The sequence below is a fragment of the Oncorhynchus mykiss genome, chromosome 17 (assembly GCF_013265735.2).
Source record: "Oncorhynchus mykiss isolate Arlee chromosome 17, USDA_OmykA_1.1, whole genome shotgun sequence".
NCBI classification, from domain to species: domain Eukaryota; kingdom Metazoa; phylum Chordata; class Actinopteri; order Salmoniformes; family Salmonidae; genus Oncorhynchus; species Oncorhynchus mykiss.
Genome location: NC_048581.1, coordinates 18,416,493 through 18,435,067, shown reverse-complemented (window position 1 = coordinate 18,435,067; position 18,575 = coordinate 18,416,493). Strand labels below are relative to the sequence as shown.

The following is an 18,575-nucleotide window of genomic DNA, read 5'->3' as shown; positions in this document are numbered from 1 at the left end:
GTTTCCTCTGTGCCTGTTGCTCTGTTTCCTGGCCTAACACTTTATATGTAGTCTCTCTTTCCTGTATTTCCATGTTCTCTCTCTTTCTCATCCCTCCATCTCTCGTTTCCTCTGTGCCTGTTGCTTTGTTTCCTGGCCTAACACTGTCTGTGTGTCTCTCTGTCCTGTATTTCCATGTTCTCTCTCTTTCTCATCCCTCCATCTCTCGTTTCCTCTGTGCCTGTTGCTCTGTTTCCTGGCCTAACACTGTCTGTGTGTCTCTCTGTCCTGTATTTCCATGTTCTCTCTCTTTCTCATCCCTCCATCTCTCGTTTCCTCTGTGCCTGTTGCTCTGTTTCCTGGCCTAACACTTTATATGTAGTCTCTCTTTCCTGTATTTCCATGTTCTCTCTCTTTCTCATCCCTCCATCTCTCGTTTCCTCTGTGCCTGTTGCTCTGTTTCCTGGCCTAACACTGTCTGTGTGTCTCTCTGTCCTGTATTTCCATGTTCTCTCTCTTTCTCATCCCTCCATCTCTCGTTTCCTCTGTGCCTGTTGCTCTGTTTCCTGGCCTAACACTGTCTGTGTGTCTCTCTGTCCTGTATTTCCATGTTCTCTCTCTTTCTCATCCCTCCATCTCTCGTTTCCTCTGTGCCTGTTGCTCTGTTTCCTGGCCTAACACTTTCTGTGTGTCTCTCTGTCCTGTATTTCCATGTTCTCTATCTTTCTCATCCCTCCATCTCTCGTTTCCTCTGTGCCTGTTGCTCTGTTTCCTGGCCTAACACTGTCTGTGTGTCTCTCTGTCCTGTATTTCCATGTTCTCTCTCTTTCTCATCCCTCCATCTCTCGTTTCCTCTGTGCCTGTTGCTCTGTTTCCTGGCCTAACACTGTCTGTGTGTCTCTCTGTCCTGTATTTCCATGTTCTCTCTCTTTCTCATCCCTCCATCTCTCGTTTCCTCTGTGCCTGTTGCTCTGTTTCCTGGCCTAACACTGTCTGTGTGTCTCTCTGTCCTGTATTTCCATGTTCTCTCTCTTTCTCATCCCCCCATCTCTCGTTTCCTCTGTGCCTGTTGCTCTGTTTCCTGGCCTAACACTGTCTGTGTGTCTCTCTGTCCTGTATTTCCATGTTCTCTCTCTTTCTCATCCCTCCATCTCTCGTTTCCTCTGTGCCTGTTGCTCTGTTTCCTGGCCTAACACTGTCTGTGTGTCTCTCTGTCCTGTATTTCCATGTTCTCTCTCTTTCTCATCCCTCCATCCCTCGTTTCCTCTGTGCCTGTTGCTCTGTTTCCTGGCCTAACACTGTCTGTGTGTCTCTCTTTCCTGTATTTCCATGTTCTCTCTCTTTCTCATCCCTCCATCTCTCGTTTCCTCTGTGCCTGTTGCTCTGTTTCCTGGCCTAACACTGTCTGTGTGTCTCTCTTTCTTGTCATTATTTTTGTTGATTGTTTGTTGATTATTTCTCTGACTAGTCACACAGCACGGGCCTGACCTCTTTCTCTCTCTCTCTCTCTACCCATCTCTCTCTCCGTCCTAAGCGGCCTCTCCATCTCTGTGTCTTTGTGTCTCATCCACTCTCTCAATATGAGACTCAACTCTCTAGTCTACATCTGCCTTTTCCATGTCTTTCATTCATTATTTCATCACATCTGCACATTTCACTCTTTACACTCCTCTCAACCAGCCACAAGTCAGCCGGCCATCTCACTAATGATTCCTCCAGTTTACCTTACACGACTCACTCCAACACCCCCCCACCACCACCTTCCTAAACCTAGCCCTCAGCTGCCCTCCCACCCAACTACTTGCATCTAACCCCTGCCTCCCACCTCCCTCCCCAACTTAGCTCACTGTTGCATCCCCCTCCAACCTGCCTTCCCCCAAAAACTCCCCCAAACCCCACTAAATGCACCCCTACCCAATCACCCGACCACCTAATCCCTCCCCCAACTTTCTCCACATCTCCCAGCCTTCAACTGCACCCAATCATCCTCTCCCTCCCACCCCCTCCCCAAACCTCCTGAGAGCGCCCCTGTCCCCTTACGCTGTGTGAGGCTGAGGGTTCCCCAGGCACCCGGTAACCCTCTAGTGCCCAGGTCGTTCTGGTTCAGAGCTGCGAGGCACACACCTTGCCCTGTCCTCCCGTTACATCACACACCTCACACACGCACACCTCACACACTCACACACCTCACACACACACCTTTACACACCCGTTAATGGTTACCGGTAATCACTCCACTCATCCACCAGAAGAGCAGGTATTTTACTATTTATTATCCTCTGCACGGCCTGGGGGAGCCTGGGGGAGCCTGGGGGAGCCGAGAAAGGGAAGGAGGGAGGAGAGGGGTGAATGTTTGGGGCAGGTCACTGAGGGTGGAATGATTTTTTATCTTGAGATATTGTCCGCATATCGACAGTTGTATATGGATATATGTGCCTGAGTATGAATGAGCGAGAGAATGGAGACGAGAGGCAGAAGGTGGAGGAAGGAGAGAGAGAAGGAAAGAATGAAAGAGAGTGTGTGTGTGTGTGTACATCCTCCTCAGCTCCAATGGCATGCCTGCACTGGTACTCACATGGATTACATGATGACATCACACAAACCTGGCTGGGATGTGTTACAATGAGGTGCTGACAGTGTTGATGATGTAACAAGAGGAAGAAGCTGAACGTGTCCTTGTGTCTTCACGGCAATGTCGGATTGAGATGTCACTAACATTCTATGATGCAGAATGTGACCAATGTTTTGATCTGTGCTACACATAGAATTAGGAATTAGAATACTAGAATGGTCATGAACCTTCTTATGATGGGATAAAGGTCAGCCATTTTGGTCAGGGCATTGGTCAACCGTGGTTTGACAGTGCTGTGATAAGATATTGTGTAAAATAATGAATTCAAAGAATTTATCTGCACTGTGTTTGTTAGCTAGCTAGCCAGACAGTTTTAGAGGAATGATTCCAATAATTATTCAAATGAACTGCCAATATGCCAACATTCCTTTCAAACAATGCAGTCAACCCACAGCCATACACTGGCTGAAATCAGCTGATGATAGGACTTAGACAAGTTGTAAATGCAACAAGTACTGATTGTATCATATAATCGCACTCACAGCATTCCAAGAAAACACAAATTGAGACATTAATGGTCTGTTTACATATATTTTAGAGGCTATTTACAGACGTGGAAAAAGTTACCAATTGTCATACTTGAGTAAAAGTTAAGATGCCTTAATAGAAAATATAAATAAATATTTTAGGTTGACAATAATTATATTACACAATTTCTGATATATCACATGCCTTACTTTTATTTTCCCGCATAAGTAAAATCAGGAATCTACTGCCAGTCATTCCAATTAGACTGGTTTGAAGTTCTCCCTGTCCAATATTGCTTCCATTTTCACCCCATTCTGGACCTTTGAGGATTTATGACATGGCCCCTCTAGTAATTTAATTGGATCTCTACGGTGCTACCAAGGTGACCTTTTGTGTTTCTGGACAGCTGCAGGTTGCTATGGTTACTAGATTGTTCATGTAGCATGAACGTGACAATAACACGGTTGCTATGGTAACTTGATTGATGATGTAACATGCAGTAATTGTACATGTGCATTGAAAGAGTGTGACAAGTACAATGCTAGGAGACCACAAGGACTGAGGAAGGTGTACATACAAGGGTGTATATATGCACAGCATTGATCAGTACATATCCAGTGCCTTGCAAAAGTATTCATCCCCTTGGTGTTTTTCCTATTTTGTTGCATTACACCCTGTAATTTAAATGGATTTTTATTTGGAGTTCATGTAATGGACATACACAAAATAGTCCAAATTGGTCAAGTGAAATTCAAAAAATTACTTGTTTAAAAAAAATTCAACAAAAACAAAATCGGAAAAGTGGTGCGTGCATATGTATTCACCCCCTTTGCTATGAAGCCCCTAAATAAGATCTGGTGCAACCCATTACCTTCAGAAGTCACATAATTAGTTAAATAAAGTTCACCTGTGTGCAATCTAAGTGTCACTTGATCTGTCACATGATCTCAGAATATATACACCTGTTCTGAAAGGCTCCAGAGTCTGCAACACCACTAAGCAAGGGGCACCACCAAGCAAGTGGCTCCATGAAGACTAAGGAGCTCTCCAAACAGGTCAGGGCCAAAGTTGTGGAGAGGTACAGATCAGGGTTGGGTTATAAAAAAACAGAAACTTTTAACACCATTAAATCCATTATTAAAAAATAGAAAGAATATGGCACCACAACAAACCTGCCAAGAGAGGGCCACCCACCAAAACTCACGGACCAGGCAAGGAGGGCATTAATCAGAGAGGCAACAAAGAGACCAAAGATAACCCTGAAGGAGCTGCAAAGCTCCACAGCGGAGATTGGAGTATCTATCCATAGGACCACTTTAAGCCATACACTCCACAGAGCTCGGATTTACGGAAGAGTGGCCAGAAAAAAGCCATTGCTTAAAGAAAAAAATAAGCAAACATGTTTGTTGTTTGCAAAAAAGGCATGTGGGAGACTCCCCAAACATATGGAAGAAGGCACTCTGGTCAGATGAGACAAAAATTGAGCTTTTTGGCCATCAAGGAAAACACCGCTCATCACCCCGGGAACACCATCCCCACCGTGAAGCATGGTGGTGGCAGCATCATGCTGTGGGGATGTTTTTCATTGGCAGGGACTGGGAAACTGGTCAGAATTGAAGGAATGATAGATGGTGGTAAATACAGAGAAATTCTTGAGGGAAACCTGTTTCAGTCTTCCAGAGATTTGAGACTGGGACGGAGGTTCACCTTCCAGCAGGACACTGACCCTAAGCATACTGATAAAGCAACACAAGTTGTTTAAGGGGAAGCATTTAAATGTCTTGGAATGGCCTAGTGAAAACCCAGACCTCAATCCAGTTGAGAATCTGTGGTATGACTTGAAGACTGCTGTACACCAGCGTAACCCATCCAACTTGAAGGAGCTGGAGCAGTTTTGCCTTGAAGAATGGGCAAAAATCCCAGTGGCTAGATGTGCCAAGCCTATAGAGACATACCCCAAGAGACTTGCAGCTGTAATTGCTGCAAAAGGTGGCTCTACAAAGTATTGACTTGAGGGGGTGAATAGTTATGCATGCTCAAGTTCTTTTTTTTTGTCTTATTTCTTGTTCGTTTCACGATGAAAATGTTGCATCTTCAAAGTGGTAGGCATGTTGTGTAAATCAAATGATACAAACCCCTCCTAAAATCAATTTTAATTCCAGGTTGTAAGGCAACAAAATAGGAAAAATGCCAAAGGGGGTGAATACTTTCGCAAGCCACTGTATATTGTTATGTATGATGTGTATGTTTGTAGTGTATGACAGTAGTTTGAACTGCCTATAGTTGGTGGTCCTCAACGTGGCTGTTTCTATGGAGACTGATAGGTTTGTTGACTCTCTCTGCGAGTTTAAAATCACTCCACTGGCCTACTGCACCCTCTCCAGCATGACGTCCCCCTCCCTCCCCTCCAAGAGGATGCTTCCCTCCCTCCTTTCTCCCTCCTTACTTCTCTCTTTCCTCCCGCCACCTTTCCTTGTTCCTGTGATATTTCTCCTTACTCCTCCTTTTCTCCTCTCTGCCTTCCTTACCTCCTTGGTGGCCTGTTCTCTTCTCTCCCCCAACCTTTCAACCCTCCTCCTCTCCACCTTTCCCAGCCCGCTCCCTTCCTCTTCTCCTTTACTCCTCCTCTTGTCCACTTCCTCCATTTGCTCAGGGCTACCCTGATGCTCAGGGTTAGGGCTCCACTTGTTTCTGTGGAGCCTTGATTTGTTGAGTCTCACATAGGGGGAGACAAGACTGTCACGTTAAGGTTTTTGACTCAACAAATCCGCTTCTGGCACCGTCATTGAATGACACTGGACTGTCACAATGATCGAGAACTGCATGTTTACGAGCCACTTGGACTATGCATTTGAATCTGTGTGTGTGTGTTTGTACGCGTGCGTACTCACGCCTGTGTGTGTATGCATGTGTGTGAAGATGTATCGTGCGCGTGTCTGTTTTTATGGTTACCGTATGTAGATGAACGGTGTCCACTGTTCTACGGTGTCTACAATATTTACTGTTCTCTCTCAATGAGCAGAAAACTACCCCAAAATACATTTGTTAGATCCCACGCCTAAACTGCCCTGTGTTGTACAGTATTACAGTACGTCCGTGCCTTGCGGGGCCCATTAGATAACAATAGATCTAATGAGATGTTTGTCTCAGTTAAGACCTGGCTAATTGATGGTTATTAAGAGATAAGATCAGTTTTACTGTTAAATGAATACAGCTGTTACTGTGAAGAAAGGCTTCAGGGACTTTCCACCTGACTTCTCCACCTATTTAGAGAGAACTTAGTGGAATATTGTGTTTACTTATTTGACTAAATAAATTGCTGAGTAGGATCGATAAGTATTGCTGTTGAATGAATACAGGGAGAGATAGATAAGTAGAGGGCCGAACCGATTCCTCTAACCATCAATGAATGGCTTTGAGGATCCAACAGGAGAGTAGGGCTACAGTCCAAACACTCCCCCTCAGCCCTCGCCACTTTCCCTCTGGAGAATCCCCGTCGAAACCGGATGCAGTTTGATTGCCATCTTAAGCGGAGGTCCAACTCCCAAACTTTACCCCCTCAGCCCTCGCTTTAGCTCGGAGGAGCGAGTGAAGAACTTTGATCACTTGTGGGGTTGATATGACCCACAATTCAATGCAAACTGTAGTCACATGTCAAACTCTGGTGGTCAGACAAAATTAGGATTTTATCGTTGGCAAATTGGCTTAGTCTCGTAGTGAGGAGCCTATAAAACGTAGATAGCTCGCCTCCCGAGTGGCGCAGTGGTCTAGGGCACTGCATCCTGGTTTGAGTCCAGCCTCTGTCGCAGCCGGCTGCGACCTGGAGACCCATGGGGCGGCACACAATTGTCCCAGCGTTGTCCGGGTTAGGGGAGGGTTTGGCCGGCCGGGATGTTCTTGTCCCATCACACACTAGCGACTTCTGTGGCGACTTCTGTGTTTTTAAGTTAAACTTCAAGATTTCCACCAAGGACGTTGCCTCTCCGATCATCACTCTCCCTCACTTGGGCAAGTGACATTTAAGGTACACTTGGATGTAAAACATCATTCAAGGGCAGAGGGTTTACGGCCGAGGGCTGTCTACTTTGAGTTTGGACTGCAGCCTAGGTATAATATAATAGTGTAGGTAGTAAGTGAGTAGAAGTCATGATAATAGTATATATAGTGCTAGTAATATTCATAGTAGTAAGTAGCACTGTATGTATTAATAGTAGTACTACTAATAATGTAGTAAGTAATGTAAATAGCAGGTAAATAGGTAATAATGCATTTGGCAGGTTTAAGACTTCGCCACCTTTTGTAACAGAACCTAGTTACAATTGTTAGAATTTAGTATTTAGTAATAAGAAGAAAGGTCTCCACTATCAGTAGTATTATGTCATCAAAAGAAATGGATCTGCACTATTACCAATATTATTAAGGTAATCAAAGGAAATAAGTAAGTGTCATTTTTTTGTGAACAGGTATGTAAACATTCCATCTTCGACATCACAGTTGTTGTCATGGCAACCAGAGTTGGTGGGAGGAGTCAGAGTGTTGGGGAGAGGATTGGGGTTTATATCTATCCAAAAGCACTCCATCTTGCTTTCCTCTCCTATTTTCTCTGTCTGTCTCTCATATGGGTGTTTTCTCCTTCTCCAAACCCCTTCCCCCTTTCCTGTCTCTAGCTGTGTTTTCTATCTCTGTAAGTGTGTCTCTGTCTTTCTTCCTCTCTTTCTCCCTATCCCTCCATATTTTGTTCTTTCTCTCTGTTGCTGTCACTGACCCTTTCTCGCTGTCGTTGCCTTGGTGATTTCTACAGGAGCTTCGCAAAGTAAAGTAAAGTTCTGTCTCTGTCTGTCTCACTGTCTCTCTCTCTGTCTGTCTCACTGTCTCTCTCTCTTTCTGTCTCTGCTGTCTCTCTCTCTCTCTTTGTCCGGTCCAAAATGGCTTCTCTCTCTTTCTTTCTTTGTTCCTCTAGTCGTTCCGCTCTCATTCTCGCCGTTTCTCGTTGCCTTCTCTTCCTCCATTCACTGTTGTCACACCCACATTTGGTCTGCCTGTGGACCATTCCGGAACCCCTCCACCTCCAGGAACCAATTGTAACGCTTCATGATATCCCCCTAAAATGATTCAATGCAGTACAAACCGGATGCATAGTGTATTGCTTAATGTAGCTAAAGCAAGTGTTAAAAATCTAAAAGATGCAATTCACCAATGAACATAGATGCTATCATTGTATTAATAGGTGTCTACAGTGCGATATATACTGTAGCTAATTGCAACTTGCTATCATTGTACCAGTATCTATAATATACTGTAGCTAATGCAACATGCTTCTTGCTAATGCTACTTACTATCATTGTATAGGTCTATATACTATAGTTTATGCTAATGTTATATATATATATAGTATCTTGATGCTCACACTATGTATTGCAGCTAAAGGTAATGCTAATTGCATATACTGTAGCTATTGCTACATGGTAATGCTATATACAGTAGCTTATGCGACATGCTAATCGAGTATACAGTAGCTGATGCTACATGCTAATGCTATATACAGTAGCTAACGCTACATGCTAATGCTGTATATAGTAGCTAATGCTATCATTGTATAGGTGTCTATAATACAGTTGCTATAAATGCAAATTCTTAATGCCTATCCCGAGAAGAGCTTTTCTCTAATACTCTCATACTGCTCTGATAGAGAGGACTCTAGTCTATTCAGTCTATTGAGGATCAGCAGAGTAAGGCATATTGATTATCGAAGCACACACAAACAACACACTACAGTTGCCAAAGACCAGACTCAATCAATCACCAATGAATTGAATTGTCTTGAGAATTTGAGAGAGCAGACCTCTGCAGTTCATAGTTAAAGGCTTGATGAAAGACCTCTCTCTCACACACACACACACACACTCCTGCTCCTTGGCAGTCCTCCAGCCGACGGTCCTTGTTTTTAAAATGGCTGTCATTCCACTTACAGTAAAGATCAACTCTCTGATATGGTCCCCTTGACGTCGAGATTTTTCTTTCCCTGGTATTGTTTTATAGGCAGTACAAATCCTGGGATCTACAGCCCCCTATTGTTATGAATAAAAGGAAGTAGGCACATAAAAACACAGGATGTCGTTTGTCATTTACCACAACAGGCTGCATCTGAAATAGCACTCTATTCCCTCTATAGAGCCCTAGGCCTGGTCAATAGTGGTGCACTATATAGGGAGCAGGGTGACATGTTGGACGCAGCCCTGATGACACAGACTAAATAATTCCTCCTTCTGGTTGAATGAACTGTTCTGTGTTCTATCTGTGATGTCACATCTTGTGACTGACATCAGCAACGTCATATGGCCACGTCCCAATCGTCTCAGATAGCATCCTTTCCTCGTCTCCTTTCCTTCAAGTCACATCACTTATCTGAGGGTGACAATAAACCGGAATGGTATCCAGCCCTTTTATAGGCAGCGGTATAAGGAGATAAGGAAAGGAAACCATTCAACCCTGTTGGGACTGAGGGTTATGAGCCCATAATGGATTATGAGTCCATAATGGTATCAGGCTCATGGATTACATTGTTGAAATGATAATCCTGCCTTGTAATAATACTATAACACCCTGACATCCACTCACATTCTCCTGGATAATGTTGTGAAAAAGAAAGAAAGAGGTTTGGCTGGGCATCCCGTCAGATGTCTGTTGATAATATGTAATGGTTGAAACATGCTTCTCAAGAGTCTACTGGCCATGAAACCAGCTGATCAAACAACTGATCACATATCGGTTCATGTGATTCATATAGAAGGATCATTTTTTTGCAGAAAAAGAGACTGAGATCTGATTGTCTCTGTACTATGTTTTAACCTGTGTAAGACAAGTGTGCTAGCCTTGTCAACTGTTGACTATCTATGTATGAGAGATAAGTTACCCCAACCAGGACAGGAGCTTTTCCTGACCCTAAGGATGGGTAAAGAATGGGTTAGGCCTATATTCTCACAAACGGGTGTGGTAAGTGCCCTTTGAACTTTAACTTCCACCTCTCCCCCCGGCACTGACGTTGTTGTGTTATTCCCATGCCAACCTGTAGGGGGAGTGGCAAAGGGAAAGATATCAGCACTATCAAGTCTCTGAGAGTACTGAGGGTACTACGACCTCTCAAGACCATCAAACGACTCCCCAAGCTAAAGGTACTGGGAGGGGGAGGCAGGGTGTTCCCGCATGTCTATATATTTATATGTGACAACTCTACTACTGTATTTCTACCTGTATGGTCTCTCTCTCTCTCTCTCTCTCTCTCTCTCTCTCTCTCTCTCTCTCTCTCTCTCTCTCCCCCTCTCTCTCTCTCTCTCTCTCTCTCTCTCTCTCCCTCTCTCTCGCTCTCTCTCTCTTGCTCTCTCTGTCTCTCTGTCTGTCTGTCTCTCTCTCTCTCTCTCTCTCTCTCTCTCACACACACACTCTCTCTCTCTCTGTCTCTCTCTCTCTCTGTCCACCAGGCTGTGTTTGACTGTGTGGTGAACTCTCTGAAGAACGTCCTGAACATCCTCATCGTCTACATGCTCTTCATGTTTATATTTGCTGTGGTGGCTGTGCAGCTGTTCAAAGGCAGATTCTTCTACTGCACTGACGAGTCCAAGGAGTTTGAGCGCGATTGCAGGTCTGGACCCACACACATATACACACACACGCTGTATACACAGGCAAAACACACACAAATACACAGGAGAACACATACACACACACACACACACGCACACACACACACACACACGCACACACACGCTCGGGCATGTGAGTACAAACCAACCATATTTTACACACATGGATTTAAAAGCTCAACCACTTTTTAGTCCTTTCTCTTGACCCCCCCCCCCCCCCCCCCCCCTCTCTCTCTCTCTCTCTCTCTCTCTCTCTCTCTATCTGTCTGTCTCTCTCTCTCTGTCTCTCTCTCTCTCTCTCTTCTGTCTCTCTCTCTCTGTCTTTCTGTCTCTCTCTCAATTCAATTCAATACAATTTGCTTTATTGGCATGACATAACAATGTACATATTGCCAAAGCTTATTTTGGATATTTACAATATGAAAATAATAAGAATCAGAATTGTCAACGGGACAGTAACAACAATAACCAAGGGTCAAAATAACCCTACATTCAACAATAACAATAAGCATACAGTAGAGTACATGTGCAGGTTGATTGGTCTGTCAGTCACTGTCCCTCATCTTATGGCAGGCAGCAATGTAGTGTGCTGCCAACCCACAGCTCTCTGCGTCCTCCACCAACAGGACCGGTAGTCTACTCTCATCAGAGAGGTCTTTGAAACCTTGAATAAGGGTTTCACATTTGGGGAAATGACACTCTCTAATTGTTTTATATTTTTGACATTTTGTCAGGAAATGCAGCTCTGTCTCAGGTTCTGCTGTGGTGCAGTGGTTGCACAGCCTTTCCTCTACAGGGAGCCAGGTTTTCCTGTGTCTACCATTTTCTCTCTCTCTCTCTCTCTCTCTCTCTCTCTCTCTCTCTCTCTCTATCTCTCTGTCTGTCTGTCTCTCTCTCTCTGTCTCTCTCTCACTCTCTTCTGTCTATCTCTCTCTCTCTCTCTCTCTCTCTCTCTCTCTCTCTCTCTCTCTCTCTCTTCTGTCTCTGTCTCTGTCTCTCTCTCACACACAGACATGCTGTCTGCTGACTCCTTTTGTTTCTGTGTGTATCTCAGGGGAGAGTTTTTGGTGTACGAACGGAATGAAGTAAAAGCTGAGAAGCGGGAGTGGAAGAAGTACGATTTCCACTACGACAACGTGCCTTGGGCCCTGCTCACCCTCTTCACTGTGTCCACTGGAGAGGGCTGGCCGCAGTGAGTAACACACACACACACCCTCTTTTCTACACATGCCTCAATCTCAATCTCTATACTGTATACCCTAATCTCTGTCTCTCTCCCGCAGGGTGTTAAAGCATTCGGTAGATGCGACCTATGAGAATCAGGGTCCCAGTCCGGGCTACCGGATGGAGATGTCCATCTTTTACGTGGTGTACTTCGTTGTCTTCCCCTTCTTCTTCGTCAATATCTTTGTTGCTCTCATCATCATCACCTTCCAAGAACAGGGGGATAAGATGATGGAGGACTACAGTCTGGAAAAGAATGAGGTGAGAGAGGGATGGAGGGAGGGAGGGAGGGAGAGAGAGAGAGAGAGAGGGAGGAAGGGAGGACAGAGAGAGCAGGGAGATAAGATGAAGGATTACAGTGTGAAAAATAATGAGGAGAGAAAGGGATGAGGGGAGGGAGAGAGAACAGGGAGAGCAGAGAAATGAGGAGGGATGGAGACAGGGAGGAAAGGGATGAGGGGCGGGAGAGAGAGCAGGGAGAGCATAGAAATGAGGAGGGATGGAGACAGGGAGGAAAGGGATGAGGGGCGGGAGAGAGAGCAGGGAGAGCATAGAAATGAGGAGGGATGGAGACAGGGAGAAAGGGGGGAGGAAAGAGCAGAGGGAACAATTATGTGTGTTTGTATATATGGGAGGAGTTGTGTACAACAGAAGACACATTTCCATCTGGTATGGATTAATAAAGTATTGTTCATCTTCTTCTCCTTCCTCCTCCTCCTCCTCTGTCGTCCCCCCATCCAGAGAGGATGTATAGACTTTGCCATAAACGCCAAGCCCCTGACCCGCCACATGCCCAAGAACAAGCAGAGCTTCCAGTTCCGGATGTGGTCGTTTGTGGTGTCCCCACCGTTCGAGTACAGCATCATGGGTCTGATCGCACTCAATACTATAGTCCTCATGATGAAGGTGAGATCATATCGTCCTCCGACAGATGGCCTCATTCTAACGCAACGCTACCAGGAGCCATCTGTCTAGCAAATTGGGGAACTCATCCCCTTAGCATTTTATATTGTGTTCATCCACCTAACGCTCGTTCGTATTTCCTGAAAACCTTCTAATCTCAGGGTGAGATGAACCCCACATAACTGCTCTTCCTCCTGTGTGTGTGTTTGTGTTCAGTATAATGGGGCGTCTGACACCTATGATAAAGTCCTGAAGAACATCAACATCGTCTTCACTACCCTCTTCTTCATGGAGTGTATTCTCAAGATCATCGCCTTCGGGGTTTTGGTGAGGCTAGACACACGCTGTCACGCGCCCATCCAGAGTGACCTGCTATATCTGCTAGAGCTTCTTATTCCGATTAATCATTTATAAGTCGGGTTATTTTAGTGGACACAACTGGAGCATGTTATCCTAGTTACTCTCTAAACGCAACGCGATTGGCTAATGCAACTCCTAGTCCCTGTCTCCATGGTAACAATAATGTGATTGGCTAGTGCATACCTTCCTGTCGGTGTCCTCCATTAAGAGCAATGTGATTGGTTACCACCCTGTCTCTCTGCACTGCTATTGGTTTATGTCTCTTGTTCCCCCCCCCCCCCCCCCCCCCCCCATCACCACGGTAACAATAATGTGATTGACTGGTGCGAAATTCATTCCTGTCCATGTCCAATGTCGGAGAAATGTGATTGGTTACTTCTCTGTCTCTCTGCTCTCTGATTGGCTAAAATATGTCTTCTCTTCCTGTGCCCTAACAGAATTATTTTAAAGACGCTTGGAACATTTTTGATTTTGTCTCCGTGCTCGGAAGCTTCACTGATATCCTGGTGACAGAATTTTGGGTAAGTGCGTCTTGAGGCATAGTACTATAGGCTATGTGTGTGGGTTTTAATTAGCAGTGGGATGGGAATTAGTAAGTATGTGGTGGTGTGTACATGTGTCTACCACATACACACCTAACCTGTAAATGTCTACTGCTGATCTATGATTTGTTAATAAGATACTGGGTGTGTCACAATACTCTCTCCTTTCTCCCGAAGTGTGCACTTGTTCACTTCCCTTCATGGATTTCATTGGTGGACACTCCCTTGAATTTATCCATACACAGATCTGATGCTTTTACTATTGTGGGGAATAGTGAGCTCGTGCTTCCTAGTAGGAGGAGCTAGAGGTTGTTGGGACACACCCACTGTCTTTACACTGAGCTGAAAGATATTATTTTGGTGGATAGTAGGTCGTCTATTGGAACGCTCAAATTGCCATCCAACCCAATGTTATGTGTGTGTTGTTGTGTTGTCAAGTCTTGCTTGTCTGTGTCTGTTCCCACATATTTGTGTTTGTAATTGTGCTTCATCCTGTGTTGTATATGATAGATGTTTCGCTGTGTGTAGTAGGATGGCAGTGGTAAGAATTCACGATGTAGTTGAAATGTTATGTCCACGTTTCAATTTCAATTTCAGACTCTCCCCGTAGTCACATTCTACAGCAGGTCCTACAGGATCTCAATACACTGAGCTGAATGCTGTACAGCTGGTTGTGTTAATTGGTGGAACGGTCCGTTTGCTAAGAAATGACTTGTTTTGTTTGTGCGACAGAAGTGCAGCGTTATGTACCGCCAACTGTTTGTCCTCGATGCGTGCCGCTCCCCCAGTTCTCTCCACCTTGGAGCTTCGTCCAACAAAACTACATCAATAACAACGGCCCTGGGGCAGACAGTGGAGCTGTTTCCTCCTACTGCGGATTCCATCTGTAGATCTTTACCTAATGTCACCACGAGGAGAGCCTGAAACAAAACCACTCAAATTGGGTTGTTGTTGACTGATGTTTTGGATGGAAGCAGATTCATGTTTTTAAGCATGAATGTGCTTCCAAAAGCTCTGTGGCCTTGTTGTAACTATAGAAAGACGACATTTCTATGGTTGTAACTATGTTATACCTATGTTGTAACTATGTTGTAACTACCTTCATAATGATTCCTTTTCCTGTTCTATCTTTTTACATGCTTTCTTTAAAAACCAACCTCTCTGCTTTGTTGGCGTCCTACGCCCCCACTACTACTTCCTACTTCTGATAAATCCATCCAATCGAAATGCACTATGAATCCCCTCCCATGTTGTCCCATGCAATCCATGACGCCGACTGTGTGGTGTGCTGTTGTGTGATGGTGTGCTGTTGCCGTGCCCCACAAAAAAATCACCAAACCACCACGACTCCTCTCGCTGACACTCACTGTATCCATCCTGCTCCCTCCTTCCTTCCATCCATCCTTCTACATCTACCTGCCACATGTAGGAGGTTGGTTTGTCATTTATCTCTCAGACCTACACGCATCCCCGTTGGCCAATGTGTGGCCCCGCCCTCCTCCTGACTTCCCTGACCCTTCACCCCCAACCTTCTGGGCTTAGCTGCCTTTTAACCCCTGACCTCTGACCCAAGTGCATGCACTTCTGATTGGCAGTTGAATCGTGTGTGTGCCTGATGACTCCAGTGGGCTTCCTCTCGGCAGCTTTTGAAAGATCTGCTCCTTCTGGCACACTATTGGTCAGTTCATGGATAAAGGGTACATACACACACACACAAATAGAATCACACCTACACTCTGAGAAAAAAAGTGCTATCTAGAACCTAAAAGTGTTCTTCTGCTGAAGGAAGGAACCGTTGTGGAACACTGTGTCGACACACACATACAAATAGAATCACACGACGACGCACACACACACAATCATGGACACAAATGCACATGAATTGGTTGCTGTTATGTTCTGCATAGATTTGTCACTCACACACACACACGGACACTCACACATTGACCGTAGTGCTGCCAGAAGGACGTGTGAATGCTAGCCAAGGCTTCTGTTCTGCTTGACCAGATAGAGGGATACTCTAACACTGGTCTGCATGCAGCTGTAGCATCTTACACTGACGCCCTACTCTTCAGCCCCCTGCTAAAGAGAAGGTAGTTGCAATAGTGTTGCCATGCCATTGCCTGCATTGAAGCTGGATCTGTCTGCATGCTAGCTTCCTCTTTCTTGTCTTCCTCCTCGTCTTCCTCCCACTACTGCTTTGCACGCCAACCTGTGCCACACAACAGTAGTGCACCTCGTCGCACAAGAGATTCTGAGGTTAGGGTAGACAGTAGAGTAGACAGTTCAGAATGCTGAACACCTCATGACCAATCTCAGCCAATCACTTAGTGGCGAGGCGTGCCAGCTTCCTGTGTGTGTGTGCGGTTGAGGAGTGCAGTGTGTGTGTGTGTGCGTCCTGTCTGTTGGATGCCAGTACCTCCATACCTTGTGGCCTGCTTGCCCCCCTAAGATCAGTGCATTTGGTTTTTATAGAAAATAAATATACAACCTTCTACTTTTACCGGATTGGATGATGGCGTTTTTGATTTATTTTCAATTATGATTTTCTCCTTTTCTCTTTCTCTCTTTTCGTTCCATACGTTTTGTTTTGCGTTGCGTGTTTCTTTGGCTTCTAGTCAGGTCTGTTGTGTTATGGTTGTATTTTGGTATCATTTGAATAATTTAACGTTTTGACCTCCTCTCTCCTATTTAACCTCCTCTCTCCTATTAAACCTCCTCTCTCTCTCCTATTTAACCTCCTCTCTCCTATTTAACCTCCTCTCTCTCCTATTTAACCTCCTCTCTCCTATTAAACCTCCTCTCTCTCTCCTATTTAACCTCCTCTCTCCTATTTAACCTCCTCTCTCCTATTAAACCTCCTCTCTCTCTCCTATTTAACCTCCTCTCTCCTATTTAACCTCCTCTCTCTCTCCTATTTAACCTCCTCTTTCTCTCCTATTTAACATCCTCTCTCTCTCCTATTTAACCTCCTCTCTCTCTCCTATTAAACCTCCTCTCTCTCTCCTATTTAACCTCCTCTCTCCTATTTAACCTCCTCTCTCCTATTAAACCTCCTCTCTCTCTCCTATTTAACCTCCTCTCTCCTATTTAACCTCCTCTCTCTCTCCTATTTAACCTCCTCTCTCTCTCCTATTTAACCTCCTCTCTCCTATTTAACCTCCTCTCTCCTATTTAACCTCCTCTCTCTCTCCTATTTAACCTCCTCTCTCCTATTTAACCTCCTCTCTCCTATTTAACCTCCTCTCTCTCTCCTATTTAACCTCCTCTCTCCTATTTAACATCCTCTCTCTCTCCTATTTAACCTCCTCTCTCCTATTTAACTTCCTCTCTGTCTCCTATTTAACCTCCTCTCTCTCTCCTATTTAACCTCCTCTCTCCTATTTAACTTCCTCTCTGTCTCCTATTTAACCTCCTCTCTCTCTCTCCTATTTAACCTCCTCTCTCTCTCCTATTTAACCCCCTCTCTCCTATTTAACCCCCTCTCTCCTATTTAACCTCCTCTCTCCTATTTAACCTCCTCTCTCTCCTATTTAACATCCTCTCTCTCTCCTATTTAACCTCCTCTCTCCTATTTAACCTCCTCTCTCTCTCCTATTTAACCTCCTCTCTCTCTCCTATTTAACCTCCTCTCTCTCTCCTATTTAACCTCCTCTCTCTCTCCTATTTAACATCCTCTCTCTCCTATTTAACCTCCTCTCTCCTATTTAACCTCCTCTCTCTCTCCTATTTAACCTCCTCTCTCTCTCCTATTTAACCTTCTCTCTCTCTCCTATTTAACATCCTCTCTCTCTCCTATTTAACCTCCTCTCTCTCTCCTATTTAACCTCCTCTCTCTCCTATTTAACCTCCTCTCTCCTATTTAACCTCCTCTCTCCTATTTAACCTCATCTCTCTCTCCTATTTAACCTCCTCTCTCCTATTTAACCTCCTCTCTCCTATTTAACCTCATCTCTCTCTCCTATTTAACCTCCTCTCTCTCTCCTATTTAACCTCATCTCTCCTATTTAACCTCCTCTCTCTCTCCTATTTAACCTCCTCTCTCTCCTATTTAACCTCCTCTCTCTCTCCTATTTAACCTCCTCTCTCTCTCCTATTTAACATCCTCTCTCTCTCCTATTTAACCTCCTCTCTATCTCCTATTTAACCTCCTCTCTCTCCTATTTAACCTCCTCTCTCTCCTATTTAACCTCCTCTCTCTCTCCTATTTAACCTCCTCTCTCTCCTATTTAACCTCCTCTCTCCTATTTAACCTCCTCTCTCCTATTTAACCTCATCTCTCTCTCCTATTTAACCTCCTCTCTCCTATTTAACCTCCTCTCTCTCTCCTATTTAACCTCCTCTCTCTCCTATTTAACCTCCTCTCTCCTATTTAACCTCCTCTCTCCTATTTAACCTCATCTCTCTCTCCTATTTAACCTCCTCTCTCTCCTATTTAACCTCCTCTCTCCTATTTAACCTCCTCTCTCCTATTTAACCTCATCTCTCCTATTTAACCTCCTCTCTCCTATTTAACCTCATCTCTCTCTCCTATTTAACCTCCTCTCTCTCCTATTTAACCTCCTCTCTCCTATTTAACCTCCTCTCTCTCTCCTATTTAACCTCCTCTCTCTCCTATTTAACCTCCTCTCTCCTATTTAACCTCCTCTCTCCTATTTAACCTCATCTCTCTCTCCTATTTAACCTCCTCTCTCCTATTTAACCTCCTCTCTCTCTCCTATTTAACCTCCTCTCTCTCTCCTATTTAACCTCCTCTCTCTCCTATTTAACCTCCTCTCTCTCTCCTATTTAACCTCCTCTCTCTCTCCTATTTAACCTCCTCTCTCT

General features: G+C 44.7%; 1 protein-coding gene across 1 annotated transcript in view; it reads left to right on the top strand.

The window, feature by feature from the left end:
• The window catches only part of LOC110487190 (voltage-dependent P/Q-type calcium channel subunit alpha-1A), a 132,396-nt gene that overhangs the window by 59,053 nt on the left and 54,768 nt on the right, over positions 1-18,575 (top strand). The window contains exons 26-32 of the mRNA XM_036948345.1: positions 10,152-10,251; positions 10,558-10,718; positions 11,774-11,911; positions 12,003-12,204; positions 12,685-12,849; positions 13,063-13,173; positions 13,644-13,727. Of these exons, the coding sequence (XP_036804240.1) occupies positions 10,152-10,251; positions 10,558-10,718; positions 11,774-11,911; positions 12,003-12,204; positions 12,685-12,849; positions 13,063-13,173; positions 13,644-13,727 (961 nt within the window). The remainder of the gene's footprint in view (positions 1-10,151; positions 10,252-10,557; positions 10,719-11,773; positions 11,912-12,002; positions 12,205-12,684; positions 12,850-13,062; positions 13,174-13,643; positions 13,728-18,575) is intronic.